We start from the raw sequence: 19604 nt of genomic DNA, 5'->3' as shown, positions 1-19604 counted from the left end.
CTTGTGGCCTGGGAAAGTAATGACAAACCAAAGCCTTGGGATCCTGTATCCACATGGAAGTGCCAGAAGAGGTTCCTGGCTTCAGATCGGCTGAGTTCTCGCCATTTGGCCACTTTGGTAATCAATCAGTGAATGGAAGATCTTCCTCTCTGTCTCTCCTCCTCTCTGTATACTGACTTTCCAATAAAAATAAATCTTTAAAAAAAAAAAAAGGCAGCAGCAGTTCCTGGCTTTGTCCTGCTCCTGGCACAGCCCTAGTCATTGTGACTATTCTAAGATTAAACCAGTCGACAAAAGAGCTGTTTCTTTTCCTTTATCTCTGCCTTTCAAATAAATAATGTGACCAAAAAAAGTCAGGACTAAGTACAGCAAAAATCTGCATACATTCACACTAAAATAGTAATTTTTCAGAACAGCATTTTGATAACTATTATAGCACAAGTGAAGATCAAACCTAAAAGTTCTGTAGAGACAGATTTTTCAGAATCTTACGTTTTTTTCAACAAGAGTGAGAAAAAACCAAAGGAAAAGTATTTAACAGTAAAACCAAAAGATATGAACTGGATACTCAAGACTAGGGTGATAATATCAAGAAGTAGGTCAATCTGAAAGCTAACAAAATCAATCAGTAAAAATAAATCCAGAAATGAGAAAGGTGACAAAATTAACATTAGGAGACATAAAACAATTTTTAAAAATATATTTAATAGCTTTAAAAGGAAAATCCTAAAAACAATACTTGAAAGTTATAGAACTAAGAATACACTTATACAACTTCAAATGAAGATTTCAGTGAGTGAGCCAAAGCTAATTAATACATGCAAAAGGAATGATCAGTGGTCTTGAAGACAGAACAAAAATTAAGCAAACTGAAGAAATAAAGACAAGATCTACATTTTGTGACAGAACAAAACTAAGAACTAGAATGCTAGAAAATCTTAGATTTCTACTAACAAAAAAAAAAGGGAAACAGAAAAAGCACTTGAAGAAATTATAGTCATTGGATTTTAAAAATTTAAGTTACACCACGAATCATAAATTCACAAAAATCACTATCAGTCCAGCATGATAAAAGATTAAGATCTTATGACACTGGTAAAACCCCAGTCTTAAAAGCAGCTAGAGTGGAAGAAATACACACCACCACAAAGGATGACTGGAGATAAAATTAAAACAAATGGCATTTATTAGCTTAGAATTCTCCACCAAATAGACATCATATAGATGTGAAGATGAATTAATTTTTTCAAAAAAAAATATACAACTTGGCATATATTCTAGTTGGCATGTATCTCAAAGAAGTTTAAGAAAAGTGGTTCAAGCTGAACAATACAGTCAAAAGTAAGCCTGAATCTGCATACAGATGTTACATGGGTGAATACAAAGATTTCTCAGGGGAAGTGAATTATTAGATGGGAACTAATTCTGTGCATGTATCTGGAATAAATAATTCAAAAATTGTGAAAGTATTATTAATTAAAAGGAAAATTATATGTTTAGAGCCAAAATATTAATACACTATGAATTCATAACTTGCAAAATGTAAAATAACAGTGTAAAAACACAGGATAAATATCACAGTAGTATATTACTATAATGTTCTTAGAGTTTGGAGCTGCTGGGAGTCCTGGACCAGGTCGGACTCCATTCTTGGGCCTAGCTCCAGTCACCGCAAACACACAGTGAGCTGTCCCTGGGCCTGCACGAGCTCCAGGGGCTTTTTCCTTCCTGGTGAGTATGCTGAGAGGGAAAGCCTGGAGAACAGGGCGGGCGAGGGCTCCACCAGCTGCCAACATCGTGTGGTGAGTGGGATCAGGAGGGTGCGACCTTGGCATCTGGGTAGGAGAACTTCCAGCAGCCTGCTGGCTGTTGGGAGGTCATGGGCCGGGTTGGACTCTATGCTTGGGGGCCCTGGCTCCAGCCATCACGACCATGCGGTGAGCTGGGCCTGGGTGGCCAGTGCGCCATTTGGCACCAGGCCCCACCTGCTGGTCACCAGGTAGCAAGTTCTGGGGTCTTGGGAGTATGGAATTGCTGCCTAGATACGTCCAATGTTGACCCCACTGTGCTTGTGGGTTGCAAAATCAATCCTGAAGGACTCCCAATGACAGAGAACTTTTCCTTGAAGGTGAGCAAGGGTACTGAGACCTGGTGGTTTAGAGGAGAACGGATGATCTGTATGGGTCACACTGATATACCAGCCTATTTTTGAGTCATGTGTAGAACTTGTTATCACCGAACAATGCTGACCACAACACACCAGTCCAAGCAAAAGTAAAGGCTGGGGGCTTGTCCTGCGGGGCCAGATTCTAGTACCTGACAGAATGCTGGATCAGGGGATGGACGGGTCACATCAGGCAGGGCCATGAAACTGCTAAAAATGTCTTGAAAACAGGATGCTGTACTTTCTCCTACTACTTGTACCTACACTGTTATGATACACTTAAATAGCCTGGGAAAGCCCAATGCCTTGGAACCCTGCACCCAAGAGCTCCTGCCTCTTGGCTTTGGACTGGCTCAGCTCCAGCTTTTGTAGTCACTTGGGGAGTGAATCAGTGTATGAAAGATGTTCCTCTTTGTCTATGTATCTGACTTCCCAATTAAAAAATAAGTCTTAAAAAAATAGCTGGAAAAAACTTTTAAATTTTATTTATGTTTATTTGAAAGACAAAGAAAGGAGCAGTGTCCACCTGCTGGTTCACTCCCCAAATGCACATATAGCTGAAACTGGGTCACATCAACCCAGAGACCTGGAACTCAGTCTGGGTCTCTATTGTGTGTGACAGGGATCGAAGTACTTCAGCCATCATTACCTGTTACTTCCGAGGGTATACCTGAACAGGAAGCTAAGAGAAAACATGGCAGTTGAACTGAGAAACCCTCATATGTTTGCAGGCAGCTCGAGCAGTATCTTAACTGCAATGGCCAAATGTATGCCCTGCCAGAATGTTTACAAATTAAAACAACCTTTAAGATGATTGGTCAAGAGCCCAGCATGATGACTCAACTGGCTAATCTTCTGCCTGGCTCACATATGGACACTGGTTCATGTCCCACTGCTCCACTTCTCACCCAATTCCCTGCTTAAGGCCTGGGAAAGCAGTAGAAGATGCCTTGGGACCCTGCATGCACATGGTAAACCAGGATGAGGCTCCTGGCTCCTGGATTTATAGTGGCTCAGCTCTGGGTGTTGCAGCCATTTGGGGAGTGAATCCGCAGACGAAAGATTTTTCTCTGTCTTTCCTTCTCTCCGTAAATCTGCCTTTGTAATAAAAACAAATAAATCTAAAAAAAAAAAAAAGGAAAAGAGGAGGGGAGGAGAAGGGAAGAAAAAATAAAATTTCCTTGGTGTATTTCTTATAGCTAGAGGCTTAGCACAATGGCTAAGATGCCACGGGGATGCCATGGGAACCAGAAGGTGGTGCCTTAACTATCTGGTCCTATTACTCACAAAAACTGAGAATGAGTTTCAGACTGCTGGCTAGGCCTGTCACAGACCCAGGCGTTGGAGTGATGCAGCACATGGAACCTCTCTGTAATTGGCCTCTATCTTTTAAATAAACAAATGAAAACAACCTAGAACTAACATTACAGTCAAAGGTCTAAGACTGAACATATTCTAAAATGAAAAACAAGCAAGGATGTCCATCATCACTTCTATTTAAGCCTGATCTAAAAGAACCAGTTAGCGCAATAAGGCAAATAGATTTATAACACACACAAATAAGAAGGAAAACATAACATTTACATATGGAAAACAGAAGTGCTTAAAAAGCTCAATGAAGAAGCCCCTAGATATAATCAGTAAATCTAACAGATCACAAGCAGCAAATATGTAAGTATCAATGGCATTTCTAGATAACAGCCATAAATTCCAGATGAAAAACAGACATACATTCTAAAGGTTTAAAAGCTATTTACAGCAGCATCAAAACCGTAAGAATTGGATGAATGTAGAAAAATGAACAATAAAATCATAAAATAATGCCAAGGCCAAATAAAGAATCTAGATATATACAGAAATGCCATTGTTCACTGATCAGATTAAAGATTATTAAAATATCGCTTGACTCAAAATTCATCTATAGATTTAATGCAATCCCATTAATGAACAGAAATTAACAAGATGAGTTCACACTTCAAATTGAAACTCAAAGACCTAAACAGTCAAAACGCTTTTAAAAAACAAAGTTAAAATGCTTGCCTGCCACTACTGGATTTCCAATCTTGACAAGGAAGCTACAATCAACAAGATAAAGATGGGGCCAGCATTGTGACACAGTGAGCTAAGAAGACACTGGCAGACATCCACCTGAGCACAGTTCAAGTCGCAACTGCTCCACTTCTGACCGATTTCCCCAGGAATGGGCCTGGGAAAGCAACTGAAGGTGGCTTCTGCCACCCACAAGGGAGACTCGGATGGAGTTCTACGCTCCTGGTTTTGGCCTGGTCCAGCCCTAGTCCCAGCCATTTCAGGAGTAAGCCAGAAAATGGAAGCTCTCTCCTGCTCCCCTCAATTCTTCCTCTATAATTTCGCCTTTCAAATAAGTAAATAAATCTTACCAAAAAAAGCTATAGAAATCAATGAAACAGAAGAAAAATTCCAGAAACAGATATATGCAATCAATTAATCTTTAGCAAAGACTTCCAAGTAATTCGATATATGAAAACAAAGATTTTTAAGTAACTGAATATCCAAAGGATAAAAAAGCAAGCTCTGGGCCTTACCTATTACTACACAAATTAGTCTCAGTGCAAAAGCTAAAACTTCTGAGAAACACTGAGAAAATTTTAATGAACCTGATATAGGAAAACAAATGAAGGATAAACCATAACAAAAACTTAAATGTTATCAAAACTGGAAATTTCTTCTGCTCCAAATAGTCAAAAAATGATAACCAAGAGTTCCAGAGGACCCTGGCATGATAGCCTAGTGGCTAAAGTCCTCGCCTTGGAAATGCCAGGATCCCACATGGGCACCGGTTCTAATCCCAGCAGCCCTGCTTCCCAACCAGCTCCCTGCTTATGGCCTGGATAAGCAGTCCAGGACGGCTCAAAGCCTTGGGACCCTGCACCCACGTGGGAGACCCAGAAGAGCCCCTGGCTCTGGAATGGCTCAGCTCCAGCCATTGCGGTCACTTGCGGAATCAATCATCAGACAGAAGACTTTCCTCTCTGTCTCTCCTGCTCTCTGTATATCTGCCTTTCCAATAGAAATAAATTTAAAAAAAAAAAAAAGTTCTAGAGGGCAAACTGTCATATGCAATAAACTGACAAAAGAGCTGTGTAAGAAATAGCTTTAAAGAGTCCATAGACAACGAAGTTAAAAGCTGTATGTGCAGGTCAGGCGTTAAGACTCAACGTTACAAGCTCAGATGTAACACTGGGATCAAGCTCTGCCTCCCAACTCCAGCTTCCTGCCAAGCAGCCAGGAGGCAGCAGGTGACAGACCAAGTAACTGGCTTCCTGCCACCTGTGTGCAAGACCCAGCTGCAGATCCTGGACCCTGGATCCTGCCTGTTGCTGGCACTGGACAAACAATCCTACAAATAGAAGCTCGTTCTCTGCCCCTCTCCTAGTTTTCAAATAAAAATCCTTTAAAAAAGATAATGTGGGGGCCCGGCGCAATGGCGCAGTGGTTAAGGTCCTTGCCTTGCACGCCCGGCATTCCATATGGGCGCCAGTTCTATCCCAGTGGCCCCGCTTCCCTTCCAGCTCCCTGCCTGTGGCCCGGGAAAGCAGTCGAGAACGGCCCAAAGCTTTGGGACCCTGCACCCACGTGGGAGACCCGGAAGAGGCTCCTGGCTTCGGATCGGCATAGCATTGGCCGTTGTGCTCACTTGGGGAGTGAATCATCGGACGGAAGATCTTCCTCTCTGTCTCTCCTCTCTGTATATCCACCTTTCCAATAAAAAAAAATAATAAAAAAATAAATCTTAAAAAAAAAAATGTGGGAGCCCACATGCTGGTGCACTGGGCTATGTCAGTGCCTTTAAATTGGTACCCTGGGGCCCGGCGCGGTGGCGCAAGTGGTTAAAGGTCCTCGCCTTGCACGCCCGGGATCCCATATGGGCGCCGGTTCTAATCCCGGCAGCCCCGCTTCCCTTCCAGCTCCCTGCCTGTGGCCTGGGAAAGCAGTCGAGGACAGCCCAAGGCTTTGGGAACCTGCACCCGCGTGGGAGACCCCGGAAGAGGCTCCTGGCTTCGGATCGGCATAGTATCGGCCCGTTGCGCTCACTTGGGGAGTGAATCATCGGACGGAAGATCTTCCTCTCTGTCTCTCCTCTCTGTATATCCGCCTTTCCAATGAAAAAATAACAAAAATAAATCTTTAAAAAAAAATAATAATAAATTGGTACCCTGTATGGGTGCTGGCTTGAATCCCTGCTGCTTTGCTTCCAAACCATCCTCCTGATTAAGTGCCTGGGAAGCAGAAAATGGCTCAAGTGCCATTTGGAATACCTAACTGGAGTCAACATGGAATACTTAACTGGAGTCAAAAACATAAATAAAATATAACATGCACTTTCATAAACTTTGTGAAGATCTCCTTACAAAGACTCATAAAAATCAGCAATGCACCCCAACTGTAGACAATTACTTAGGTTGCCTTGTACCTAGGCAAGTGTTACAATTCTGGAATAAAAGCAGTCAGTAGCTGGTGGGCATTGTGGGCCTGGTTAATGCTAATTCTGTGTAAACTATGCCTGTATACCAGCATAGTTGCCTATTCCAGTATCTCGTGAAAGATCTGGGGAGAAGGAGCAGATTGCACATAGAGCCACCACAGGTGCATGACAGCCAGGGCCACCCACCATTATCACCACCACCATGATGGTGGGGCATCCACCAACCGTGCCACTGTGCCTCCAGGTCATCAATGGAGCTGAGACAGGGTGGATCACAAGGAAGAATCACAATGGCTGCCCCTCACACAAAAACAGAGAGCATACCCAGATGAACATGAAAGGAGAGCCTCATGTTCACATATCACAAATGGCTCGCACAAGCCAACAGAAGACTGAATATCTCATCAAAAGATGAAAAGGACAGTTTGAACACTCCACACAAATCTGGGGTCACACTGAGGTAAATAACAACAGCTAACAGATCTTAGAAAGGATTTCATATCTGTCAAAGAAGAAAGCCAAGAAGCTCTCAGAACAATCAAGACCACTCAAGCGACATCCTTTGAGTATTCTTCCCCATATCAGGGCCCACTGGGCCTCAAAGACCATTCCCATCTTACAGTACTGATGTGGTGTGCCAGCACACAGCGGCCCACTTTCTGCCCTGCCCCATGGATACAGGAGGGAAAACCTTCATTCCAGCCCTTTCCCTGCCTCCAAACCTCCACTCCCATTCAATCAGAACCAGAGGCTTATATGGGTTTGTAATCCCCTCAACACTGTAACAAATATTTTTAAAAATTAAAAATTCAGTGATGAAGATGATTTTAAAAAGGTGTTCAAACAGACAGATATGTTGCCACCTCTGTAAGAGTCAGGGCATGAAGAGTTGCTCAACATTATCAGCCACAAAGGAAACACCAACTGAACAAAATAGTAAAACATCTATTAGAAGGCTAAAGGTAGACAAATGGCATCCAGGAAGCGAAGCTGTTCTTAAAATTTTCACATTTTTGAAAAGCAAAGAGCCAAAAACACAAACACATACAAAGCAGACAGCATCAACCAAAAGGCTGGATCAGGCTGAAAAGCAGGAACCCTGAACTCCTCAGGGTGTCCCACCTGGAGTGGCAGGGACTCAAGTATTTGAACCATCATCCACTGCCTCCCACATGACACACTGTCCAAGATAAGAACCAGGATGGGATGGAAACATGAACATCTATGGCAGTAACTCCCCACTGAACAGTGGGCCATTCCAGATAAAGGAACTCCTACACAATGCTGATAAAATGGCAAAATAGTAGGGTCTGTGTGGAAAAATGTGTTGAGCTTATCAACTTGAACATTTATACACACTACATGACGCAATGCTATTCATAAGCTTTTAAGGAAACAAAAACAAATAACCATACAACTATATATAGGAAAACAAACATGTCCAACTTAAACCTGAAATAACCTGAAAACTGAATCAATCAAAATGTCCTTCACTGGACAAATAAAGCTTATTATTTGAGAGGTGGAGAATGTCCAGTTTGCTGGCCCTGTAAGTCCTATGAAATCATTAGGTTTGGCCCCACCATGGCAAACACAGGTGGGTGTAGAAATTCAATAAACCTATAGCCAGCTAATTTTTCAGTTGATAACTTTGTATGGTCCAAGAATGGTTTTACAAAAATCTAAATGGTTCTTGATAGGAAGTTGTCCACTCCTGAAAAATGAACTAGAACTCAGAATAAAAAAGAACAATCTATGATACATCCATAACACAAGAAACAACAAATGTCAGATTTAAAACACAACATATTCTGATTTCATTTATAAAATCAACAAATGGCAATACTAGTCAAGGATCGCCAAAAAGAATGCATGACAAGAAACAGGAGCATTAACAATTTTCTGGAAATATGAAGCGAGCTGTTCTCTGAATAACAGCTAAATTTATCCAGGCATGTTATACTGTACACTTAGTATGGAGGCCATTGCCTGTGCTAACTATAATACATTTAATGATTAAAAAAAAATCTTTTTAAAGTTTGTTTTGCCAACTCAATTCTGAAAGAAGTGCTTACCTTATTGAGTGCAACAATGAAGGGACATTTTTTGGATTTGAGAAGGTTAATAGATTCAATTGTCTGGGGCTCCAAACCATGCATTATATCAACAACTAAAATGGCGATGTCACAAAGAGAGCTTCCTCTGTTCCTCAGATTACTGTTGACATAAGGTAAAAGTTGTATAAGCAGAAAATCAAGTTATTTTTTCCCTAAATTATATGATTTCCTTTTAAAACCTAAACAAATAGAAGAAAAGTTATTCTTCAGTATCTATTGGGGGGGGGGCAGGTCGATCCTGGCCCCTCCCCTTCCAAGGTCACCAAAGTCACCAAAACCCTTACATAAAAAACATACATTTTGAAATCCTGATGTAACTTTTTGAAAAACGCTTTTTCCATCAGCTTGATGACCACTTGTATGAATGGATTTCAAAATTTCTGCACCCAAATACACATCCTCTAATTCCACTTTCTGTAAAGTTTTGATTATACTGAGAACATCTCCCTAATCATTTTCATCATCTCTAGATTACTCACATTACCTAATAAAACATACATAAGTGGCTGTTACAACTTTGTTCAACAGTAACAAAACTTAGCATGTTCAGTATGAACACACAGGAGTCTTATCATTTATTCTTAATTTTTTAATATTTTCAAAGTTTGAAAGGCACACAGAAAAAAAAAAGCAGTAAAAGGGAAACGTCAGTGGAGATAAGAAGGTATTTTGCATCTGCTGGCTCATTCCCTAAGTGCTCACAACAGAGGCTGGGCCAACTCCAACCCAAGAGAGCTCCACCTGGTCTCCCACAGGGGCAGCAGGAACTCAAGTATTTAACCAGGCTCTGCTGCTTCCATAGGTGCATTTAGACAAAGCTGGATTGCAAGTAAATGCAGGACATGACCCTAGGCACTACTACATCATAACACTCAACTCAGAAACAAGGTTTGGAAAAATATCTGTAATCTGCTGCAGGTGGAATCAATGAAGGCAGAAACTGTGGATACAGATGGTCAACTATATACATGTTAAATCATATGGGCCCGGTGTGGTAGTCCAGTGGCTAAAGTCATAGCCTTGCATGCACCAGGATCCCATTTGGGCACCGGTTTCTGTCCTGACCATCCTTCTTCCATTCCAGCTCCCTGCTTGTGGCCTGGGAAAGCAGTCGAGGATGGCCCACAGCCTTGGGACCCTGCACCTGAACAGGAGACCTAGAAGAGGCTCCTGACTCTTGGCTACAGTGCAACTCAGCTCCAGCTGTTGTGGCTGCTTAGGGAGTGAATCAGCAGATGGAAGATCTTCCTCTGTCTGTCTCCTCCTCCTCTGTATATCTGCCTTTCCAATAAAAAAATAAAACCTGGGCCAGGCATAGTGGCCTAGCAGCTAAAGTCCTCATCCTGAATGCTCCTGGATCCCATATAGGCACCAGTTACAATTCCAGCAGCTCCACTTCCCATCCAGCTCCATATTTGTGGCATGAGAAAGCAATCAAGGATGGCCCAAAGCCTTGGGACCCTGCACCCACATAGGAAACCCAGAAAGAAAACCCTGGCTCCTGGCTTTGGATCGGCTCAGCTCCAGCCACTGCAGTCACTTGGGAAGTGAATCATCGGACCGAAGATCTTCATCTGTGTTTCTCCTCCTCTCTGTATACCTGACTTTTCAATAAAAATAAGTAAATTTTTAAATTGTACATGTGCCATTAGCCCTCACCTTGCCAAACGCTTCTCTGATACAATGATTTGACCTTTTCCAGAGTTCATTCTGGAAATTAGTATTTCTGTTCATTTTATAAACAAAATGCTTTCATGATAAAGAATATTTCCAAAGGACAAAAATATATTTCATATGGACTGAGATCCACAAAACATAGGCCAGGTATCTGCCAGGATATGCTCTGCATAAAAGGTGTTCTTTCAACACCTACATGAATGAGGCAGAGAAAGTTTGGTAAGTACATGGACCACAGACCTCAAGTAACCACCCAAATGTCAACGACTACTAAACTTGTGAACGCCATGGTTTTAAGAGACTCATAAAGCTTACCTGAAAGACTCGTGCCCAGGAGTATCAATAATCAGCATTCCTGGAATCCGTACATTCTCTCTATCAAACTGAAGACAATGGGAGAAAAGTAGTTTAATGAAGACGTAACAATGAAAGCCCTACCATGAAAATTTAATACATCTTTGCCAAATGAACTCAACGAGTTATAGTATGATGGTTAATATTTTCATTTACATTGGTTCACAGAAAATGCAATGAAAAGCTATCCAATTAAGGTCATAAAGCAAGAGTGTGGTTCAAATTTGAGCTTATTGTTGGATGTGAGGGTGATCTGGCTGCAACATCTGTCACCCCACTGATCGCCAGGGTCGATTCGGCTGATCTGGCTGGCTAGGCGGGTGTCCTCTTCCTCCCTCACCGCTCCATGTGCGTCCCTCCCAAAGTTGCGCGCTCAGTCGAACAGGACGACCATCCCCGCTAGAGGAGGACCGGTCAAGGGTATATGAGTAGCTGCGCTCCCCTGCTAGAACCTCCAAACACACTCTCAAATTTGAGCATACTGTTAAGTTATGATATAAATAACCAAGCAGTAATGAGATTATGTCTAAAATCTGATATGCAAGAGGCAGTTCTCAGTTCTGAGAAGTTCATCTGATCCAATGCTACAACAATTCTCAGCAGTGCCAAAATTTCACAAAGCTATGTCTGAAGTGGGATTTACACATTGATAAAAAATGCTGAATAAATGCACAATTGCTTATTCGGTGCAGTGGATGGCATACCCAGATGTATGGGGCAGGGGATATGGCAATCCACTGGAACCTGAAGAGGACATCTAGTAACATAGCGGAGAATGGAGGACAGAACAAATTGGACAACTCTCCCAACAAAGAGTTGACAGCAAGTATCTAAGCAAATGGAGACTCTAAGGTGAACTACTGTCAGCCAACGGATCTTAGGATTTCCTTATCCTTAAAGCAACGAAATAAATCAACAGCATTTCAAAAGTATCAAAACCACCTGAGCAGTACCCCAGGAGCACGCCTGCATCAGGACCCTGGGAGGACATCAGGTGTCTGCCTGCCCCCATCCTCAGGTAATGATCCAGTTGGGATGCTGGGTGTGGCTTCTCCCCTTCCTCCCTGCTTCCCCCCAGCTACAGGGGGAAAAAAGGAAACTGGAAGCAATGGTCTCCCACTGTAGTCAGTGCTCCATATGGGCATGTATCCTTCTCAACCATATACACATCATCAAATTTTTTTTAAATGCTAAGCAAAACACTTGATTTTCAGAACAAAAGCAAGTAAATAATTGGAAACATTCCAAGAGACCTCATTTGGACAGTCTCTAACATATGCAACAAATTTCATACAGATTCTTCACATGATTATCTACATTACTGCTAATCTTCAAATGATCTGAAATTTTATATTCTAATCCATGTCAAAATGATTCAAACATAAAATGCTTCGTAACTGCATTCTGGAGGCATTAAATCAACAAGCACTAAGTGCCATAACTATTTTCAGTTCAGGTCTCAGCTACAAACAACAATTAACATTGTCACATAAAGGTTATCCCAAGAACTTTAACTCAGGACTAATAATTACCTTGCTCTTTATGTCCTAAAATAACAGAATTTCAAGTTCTGGCAAATGGTGAACTAAGCTGTTATGATGCCTTCAATGACTAACACTGAGTTCATATTCAAAATACACTTAAGTTTGGAAAGGAGCAATTTAAAAACTGTCTTAAAAAATTCATAATTACATAATGAAACAGAGCACCAAATAACCAGAAAAATAAACCAGAGAAATCATCAGCCAGAGGCAAAAAAAAAAAAAAAAAGAAAAAAAAGTTCACCAATCTTGTAAGATAAGGAAGATTGGATCTGGATCAAATTTAACAGTATAACTGCAAGAAATGGGAAATTCAAGATATTTAAGGGAAACAAAAAAATTCTGAACAAAGGATTTCACATACATGGCCAAAAGACCTTCTCGGTAAGCCTACATAATCATTCTTTAATACTCAAAAACTACAAGAATGTTATTCCCATAATTCTTACAAGACCCAGTTGAGTCTTGGGTTTTCTGCATCAAACGAGCCTGGGGCACCATGTTATGTTAAATAATGTAAAATACAAAATGGACCTTTATGGGTCAAATCAATGCACCAGCCCACCCAGGTGACCTAAGGAGCTGGTTAGCAGGGAACACTGCTGACCACAACACACCAGCCCACACAAGCAAAGGCTGGGGCCTGTCTGGTAGGACCCACCAGTGAGTATCTGAATAAGGGATGTGTAGTGTTAGACTAGGCCATGACACTAACCAATACGCAACAGAACTAGGTCCAGGGGTAGATTCTGTGGGGCTGTGTGGCATAACCCTGTGGAACTGCAAGTCCCACTGGTTAGCTTAAAAGTGGACAGTAGTGATGGGCTGAGCTATGTATAATCATTGAACCTGCCGGCAGTCACAGGTAGTAGGGATGGGTAGGTCCAGCCTGTAGCACCAGCTAGTTTACCCTGAAACAGGTTGTGCAGTGGGTTGGGCCACAAGGTCCACCAGCTCATACAAAAGCCAGGATGGAGAGGGCAAACTATGATGGGTTAAGGGCTTACCACCTGCCAGCAAGCATGAGATCTGGGTCTAGGAGTGGGTCTGATGGGGGAAATGGGAAACTCCCCTGGTGGGCCATAGCTACCGCTGATAAGCACATGGTTCAGGTCTGGGAGTGTGTTAGGCCTGGCAAGGTAGCTCCAACCACTGAAAGTGTGGGTTGGTTTTTGGAAGGAAGTGGACCAGACAGGGCCAAATAAACCTTAGCCCACAGGAACCAGAGTGGAGTACAGGTCATGCCAGGCTAAGCCATCACTCCTACTGGTTTGCATGAACCAGGGATGGGAACAGACTGAGCACGGCCAGGTTCCAGCACCTGCCAGCCAAAGTTGGGAGTGGGGACTGGCCAAGTCAGGCTAGGATGTAACATCCAAAGGCAAAGGTTAAGACAGGTGAGGGGATATGACAAGTTGGGTCAGAGCAACCAACGGCAAACACAAGATCTGTGGCTGGGAATAGGCTTGGTTTGGGAGCTAAGGGGATACCTCGGCTAGGTTGTGGTTCCCATTGGTAAGCACAAGTGCTAGAATGGGGGTGGCAACCAGGTCTGGCCATGGCTGCAGTTTCCCTCAGCATGGGAGTAGATTGGATTTGGGGTTCACCAGACTGGGCTACACTCCAGTATCCTATGGTACTCATGAAAACAAGGGTGGGTGTAGGGCAGGCTGGGCTGTAGCACCAAACAGTAAGAATCAAATGGAAACAGGCCAGTCAGTCAGGAAAGGCTACTGTTCTTGTTAGCACAGGAGGTGGACTAAGTCAGGCTGGGCCATGGACCCACCAGTGTGTGCGAAATCCGGCACTGGGAGAGCTGACGGAGGAGCTTTGGGAAATCCTCTGTCAGGACACAGTCCCTTCAACTGAATACAAGAACAAAAGCTGTGAGCAGCCCAGACCAGGTTACAGCATACATATGGCTCCTGTCTGGTGGCAAGCCTGGCTGGGCCAGTTCATATGAACCACTGGCAGATCCAAGAACCAGAACTAGGTGTGGGACAAGTTGGGTAGGGCCACCAAGACCAGCCAGGTTATAGTAGCGCAAGGACTGGGGGCCAGCTGGGCTGGGCTAGGCTGGGCTGTTGTCCCCACCATCATGAGCTGAAACTGGGGGTGGACCAGGTCCAGCCAGGGTACAACACTCATTAACAAATGCTGACATGAAATGGGTCATGGCAGGCTGGGCCACAGCACTCAACCAGCACACATGAGAACCAGGGGGGCAGGGTGCAGGTAGAGGAAATGGAATCCCAGCAGGGACCTGTGGGAGGCTCCCATGCAGGACCATTACTCCCACTGGAGAGCGAAAGAGGTGGGATCAGAGGCAGACCAGGCCAGCCAGTGATAGAACACCTGTTTGCCTGCATGTGGACTGGGTTAAGGGGAAAGCCAGGCTGAGCCGACTACTCACTGGTACAAATAGAGGTCAGAGTAGGTGCAGTTTGGTTGGGCTTTGCCACAGCATCTGCTAGCAGGTGCTGGCACCAGGGGCAAATTCCATCAAGCTAAACTGCAGAACCACCTGGAGAGTGGAAGATCTGGAAGTGGGAATGGGCCCAGAGGGAATTTGTGGGCACCTCTCTCTTAGGTTGCCAGTCCCACTGATGAGCATGAGAAAGAGGACTGGGGGCAGACATGGTTAGAAAGAGAATGGCACCTGCCCACACAAATGTGGGCTGGAGAATGGGGTTGGTTGGTTTGAATTAGGCTTCAATGCCCATTGGCACACGAGAGCTGAATGGGATGTGGGACAGACCAGATTAACCTGCTATACATACTTTCAAGCACAAGAATCAGGGCAGGGGTGGGGCGCCTGGTGGGGGTTATTTGGGGTCGCTCCAATTGGGCCACAGTTCCCACTGGTGTGGGTGAGGGCCAAATGTGTGGTGGGCAGGATCAGACTACTGGGTTGCAATACCCACTGGTTTGCGTAGGAGACGGGGCTAGAGACAGGGATGACCCAGCAAATGCAACCACCAGCGCGCATGGGCTGATGTGGGTGACAGACTGAGCCAGACCCTATATCGGCAAGCACACGCAAGAATTAGGTCTGGGATCACCCCAGACAAAGAGTCTTTGAGGAACCCTTCCTCAACTGAACCACTGGACTTAGGACTCCAACCACTGGGAAAATTACAGGTTCCATGGTCTGTCTGTAGAGTGCATGTGTCAAAGCTGAGCCACTAAGTGGCTCAGATGGAGCAGTGGACAGCATATCCAGGTGTACATGGAGAATATGGCAGTCCATTAGGGCCTGAAAAGGACATCTGGTGCACCAAACAGCAGAAGCAGGCTAGAACAGATTGATCAACTACCTCAGCCAAGTGTTGACAGTGAGTATCTGGGAAAATTGGGTCTAAGGTGGACTATGTCAGCCAGTGGATCCTGGAAGGATTTTATCATACTTGGAGCGGTGAGATCCAAGCTATTCAAAACTATTGAAGTATGAAAACCACTTCAGCGAGACCCTCCAAGCATGGCACACATTGGGGAACCTAGGACGACACTGGATGGTTGTCCACCACATTCCAGGGTACAGAGGTGGTTGGGAGGCTAGATGTGGCTTCTCCCCTTATCGTTCCCCTTCCCCTAGATACAGGAAGACAAAAAAAGAATATGGAAACAATGGTCTCACCCACTTTACTCTAGCCCTTGACCTTTATCACACTAGACAACTATGTGAACATCATCAAAAATTGAAAAAAAAAAAAAAAAAAGACATGAACATATGAATATCTACAGCAACAGTTAAAATACAGAAAAGAATGACAAACAGTGGTTGCCTATGGGAGAGAAAAAGAAAATGGAATGAGAAAACTCTTACCACAAGTACTCCATTAAGAAAAGATCTAAAGCCACTGGGTGAAGGAACAGATAAGTAATTTTGAATGGCAGGGATCTGTTACAATAATTTCTGTTCATTTTGTTACACTGGTTCATAATTCATTTTTCTTATAGAATTAAATATACATACTAAGTACTTACATTTTTAATCATCTTAGTCTGTTCATTAATAGCCTCCAGGGGAACATTGGTGGCTCCAATTTGCTGGGTGATTCCACCTGCTTCACCATCCTGTACATGTGTATGACGAAGCTACAATACAGTGAATACATATCAGTATTTTTGATACAGAAAAACACGGAAGAGCAGTAAGAAATCAGAAATTCATGTGTTCAACTAAAGTGCTAGATATTCTATAAGCCAACAATGAACGGTACAATATTTCCTTACTTTATCTAGAATTTTTGTTTTTCCTGTGTCCACATGTCCAAGTACACAGATAACAGGGGCTCTTAGCTTTTCTGTATTTACATTTTTACTGTGTTCAAGTCGACGTTTCTAGAAACAAACAAAAAATTGGAGGATTAACATTATTTCAGGTACTCACATTCCTTATTTGGCAAGGAAATGACACTACCTACACCCAAATTCTTACTCTTTTGAGTTGTGTAATTTATAATAACAACTTTGCAATTTAATTTCCATGATAGCTCCTCTGAACATAGAGAAACTGATTTAGATTTCAGAGTAGTACTGTTAAATGTAAATTGGGATGCTGTGAAATGTCACCTCAAACTTTTTGAATATTGTTGTATCCGTCATTTTTTACAGACTAATCATTTTATGATACTGAGTATATAGTATATCCCAAACACTAATATGTGGAGAGTTTCTATAAAATGAGGTAAATTTAAAAATTTCCCTACAGTGTTAAGATATTTAACATGACTTCTCTCATACTTTGATCCAATGTACAAATATGACAAAATCTCTGTAGGAAGCAAGTTCATAAGAGTCTGAGCATAAGCAAACCCAATGACATTTCTTGCCTTCATAAGACACTACCACCTCCACAGAGAACAGAAAGAGTAAGGCCTCCTTCGAGCCAGTGTTTCTCTTTGCAGCATTTACCTGAGGTCCAATGGAAAACACAAACTAGCATAGTTCTATTTTGAAACGACCAATCTAAGCACAGTAAACCTGGCATTCAGATCAAGTATTTTCATCAATGTCATTTTTTAAAAACTTATATATTTTTATTGGAAAGCCAGATTAGATTTACGACCAAGAGAGAAAGATTTTCTCTCAGCTGGTTCACTGCCCAAATGGCTGCAATGATCAGAGCTGAGCCCATCCAACCTGAAGGCAGGAGCCAGAGCCTCTTCATGTCTCCCACAAGGATGCAGGGTCCTAAGTCTGGGGCCATCCACCACTGCCTTCAGCGGCCACAAGCAGGGAGCTGGATAGGAAGTGGAGCAGCTGGGACATGAACCAGGGCCCACATAGGATCCCAGCACATTCAAAATGAAGATTTAGCCCTTGAATCATTGCACTGGTGCCATCAATGTTACTTTTGTAAAAGCTCTTTCCTTTATTTCTAACAAGAAATACTGAAGTTTTTCATTGAAGCTACGACAAAAGTTTTTTTTTTTTAATGTCAAATGAGAAATACTAATGTCGATCACAATACAGCCCTTATGAGCCCACAAAGCAGAACTTATCTGGCATGTACTGCACAAGGAACTCATCATATAAACAACTCAAATTTGAACACTATGACTTTTAGTTAGGATTTGATTTGGTTACTAAATGCAGATCTCTTCCATACTTGGTTAAAAAATTCAATGGTTCCGAGCCCAGCACAGTAGCCTAGTGGTAAAAGGATCGCATATGGGTGCTGTTTTGTGTCCTGGCAGCCCCGCTTCCCATCCAGCTCCCTGCTTGTGGCCTGGGAAAGCAGTCGAGGACGGCCCAAAGCCTTGGGACCCTGCACCTGAACAGGAGACCTAGAAGAAACTCCAGGATCCTGGCTTCGGATTGGGGTAACACTGGCGATTGTGACTGCTTGGTGAGTGAATCAGCGGACCGAAGATCTTCCTCTCTGTCTCTCCTCCTCTTTGTATATCTGACTTTCCAATGAAAATAAATAAAATCTTAAAAAAAAAGAATTCATTGGTCACACTAATGACAGACAAGTATACAAATCTATATTTCTCTGGTAATGCTTTCTTTATGCTGTACTGCTTATTAATAAAAACTCAAGGGGGCCAATGTTGTGGTGCAGCACGTAAAGCTGCCACGTGTGATGCTGGCATGCCATACAGGTGCTAAGTTCGTATCCCAGACTCTCCAATTCCAGTCTAGCGCCCTGGCGATACCCTGGGAAAAGTAGCAGGAGATGGGTCAAATATACGGGTTCCCAGTCCCTATGCTGGGAACATGAGTGACGTGCCTGGCAGGGCCATCTAGGGAGTGAATCAGGGAATGGTAGCTCTGTTTCTCTACTATGTAACTCTTTCAAATAAATAATGCATTTTTATAATAAAAAATATTTGCTACAAACATTTGTAATGATTTACTATTCTTTTGTTGGAGATTTCTTAATCAGTTTCCCACCAGATCCCCCAGCTGGCACTTAGCTAATGCCTCTGAATCATGAAGAATCTGACTCAGAGGTCTGGAGTAAATTTCAGAAAGCAAAATGTAGCATGGTTTTGACCCTGAACCGCATTTCCCCAAAATATATAACATTAATGTGTTAATCTCCAATCTGACTGTAAACGGAAGTAATCAATGTGGCATAAAGTGATAAGGAAAGGATCCTAGCATGACAGTATTGGTGCCCTTATAAGAACAGATGCCACGAATTGATCTCTCCACATCTGCACAGAAAGCCGTGTTATGCCACAAGAAAAGGTGTTAAAAATTGTATAAACTTGGGGCCTGCCTTATAGTATGGCTGTGAGGCCAACATTTTTACAAGGGTGCCAGTTGGAGTCTTGCTAATGTGCCTGGCAAAGCATTGGAGGACGGACCAAGTGCTTGGGTCCCTGGTTCCTGGCTCCTGGCTCGAACTGGTCAAGGCCTGGCCACTGCACACATTAGCAGAGTTAACCAAAATAAGGAAACTCAACTTCTCTGAAATCTGCCTCTCAAATTAACCAAAAAATTTTTAAAAGATTTATTTTATTTTGATTGGAAAGTCAGATATACAGAGAAGAGGAGAGACAGAGAGAAAGATTTTCCGTCCAATGATTCACTCCCCAAGTGACCACAACGGCTGGTGCTGTGCCAATCCAAAGCCAGGAGCCAGGAACCTCCTCCAGGTCTCCCGCATGGGTCCCAAGGCTTTGGGCGGTCATTGACCGCTTTCCCAGGCCACAAGCAGGGAGCTGGATGGAAAGTGGAGCTGTCGGGATTAGAACCAGCACCCATATGGGATCCCGGCATGCTCAAGGCGAGGACCTTAACCACTAGGCCATGGTGCCGGGTCCAAATTA

General features: G+C 43.1%; 1 protein-coding gene across 2 annotated transcripts in view; it reads right to left on the bottom strand.

Annotated features, from left to right (window-relative positions):
• EIF5B (eukaryotic translation initiation factor 5B) overlaps nucleotides 1–19604 on the bottom strand; it is a 63173-nt gene that overhangs the window by 9768 nt on the left and 33801 nt on the right. For both annotated transcript variants that reach the window (XM_040993803.1, XM_040993805.1), the window contains exons 11-14: nucleotides 16555–16662; nucleotides 16306–16416; nucleotides 10739–10806; nucleotides 8705–8846 (exon numbers count right to left, since the gene is read on the bottom strand). In XM_040993803.1, coding sequence (XP_040849737.1) covers nucleotides 8705–8846; nucleotides 10739–10806; nucleotides 16306–16416; nucleotides 16555–16662 — 429 coding nt within the window. The remainder of the gene's footprint in view (nucleotides 1–8704; nucleotides 8847–10738; nucleotides 10807–16305; nucleotides 16417–16554; nucleotides 16663–19604) is intronic.

Source organism: Ochotona curzoniae, unplaced genomic scaffold, assembly GCF_017591425.1.
Source record: "Ochotona curzoniae isolate NIBS_2020 unplaced genomic scaffold, NIBS_Ocur_1.0 contig_883, whole genome shotgun sequence".
Lineage (NCBI taxonomy): Eukaryota > Metazoa > Chordata > Mammalia > Lagomorpha > Ochotonidae > Ochotona > Ochotona curzoniae.
This window is presented reverse-complemented; position numbering and strand designations above follow the sequence as displayed.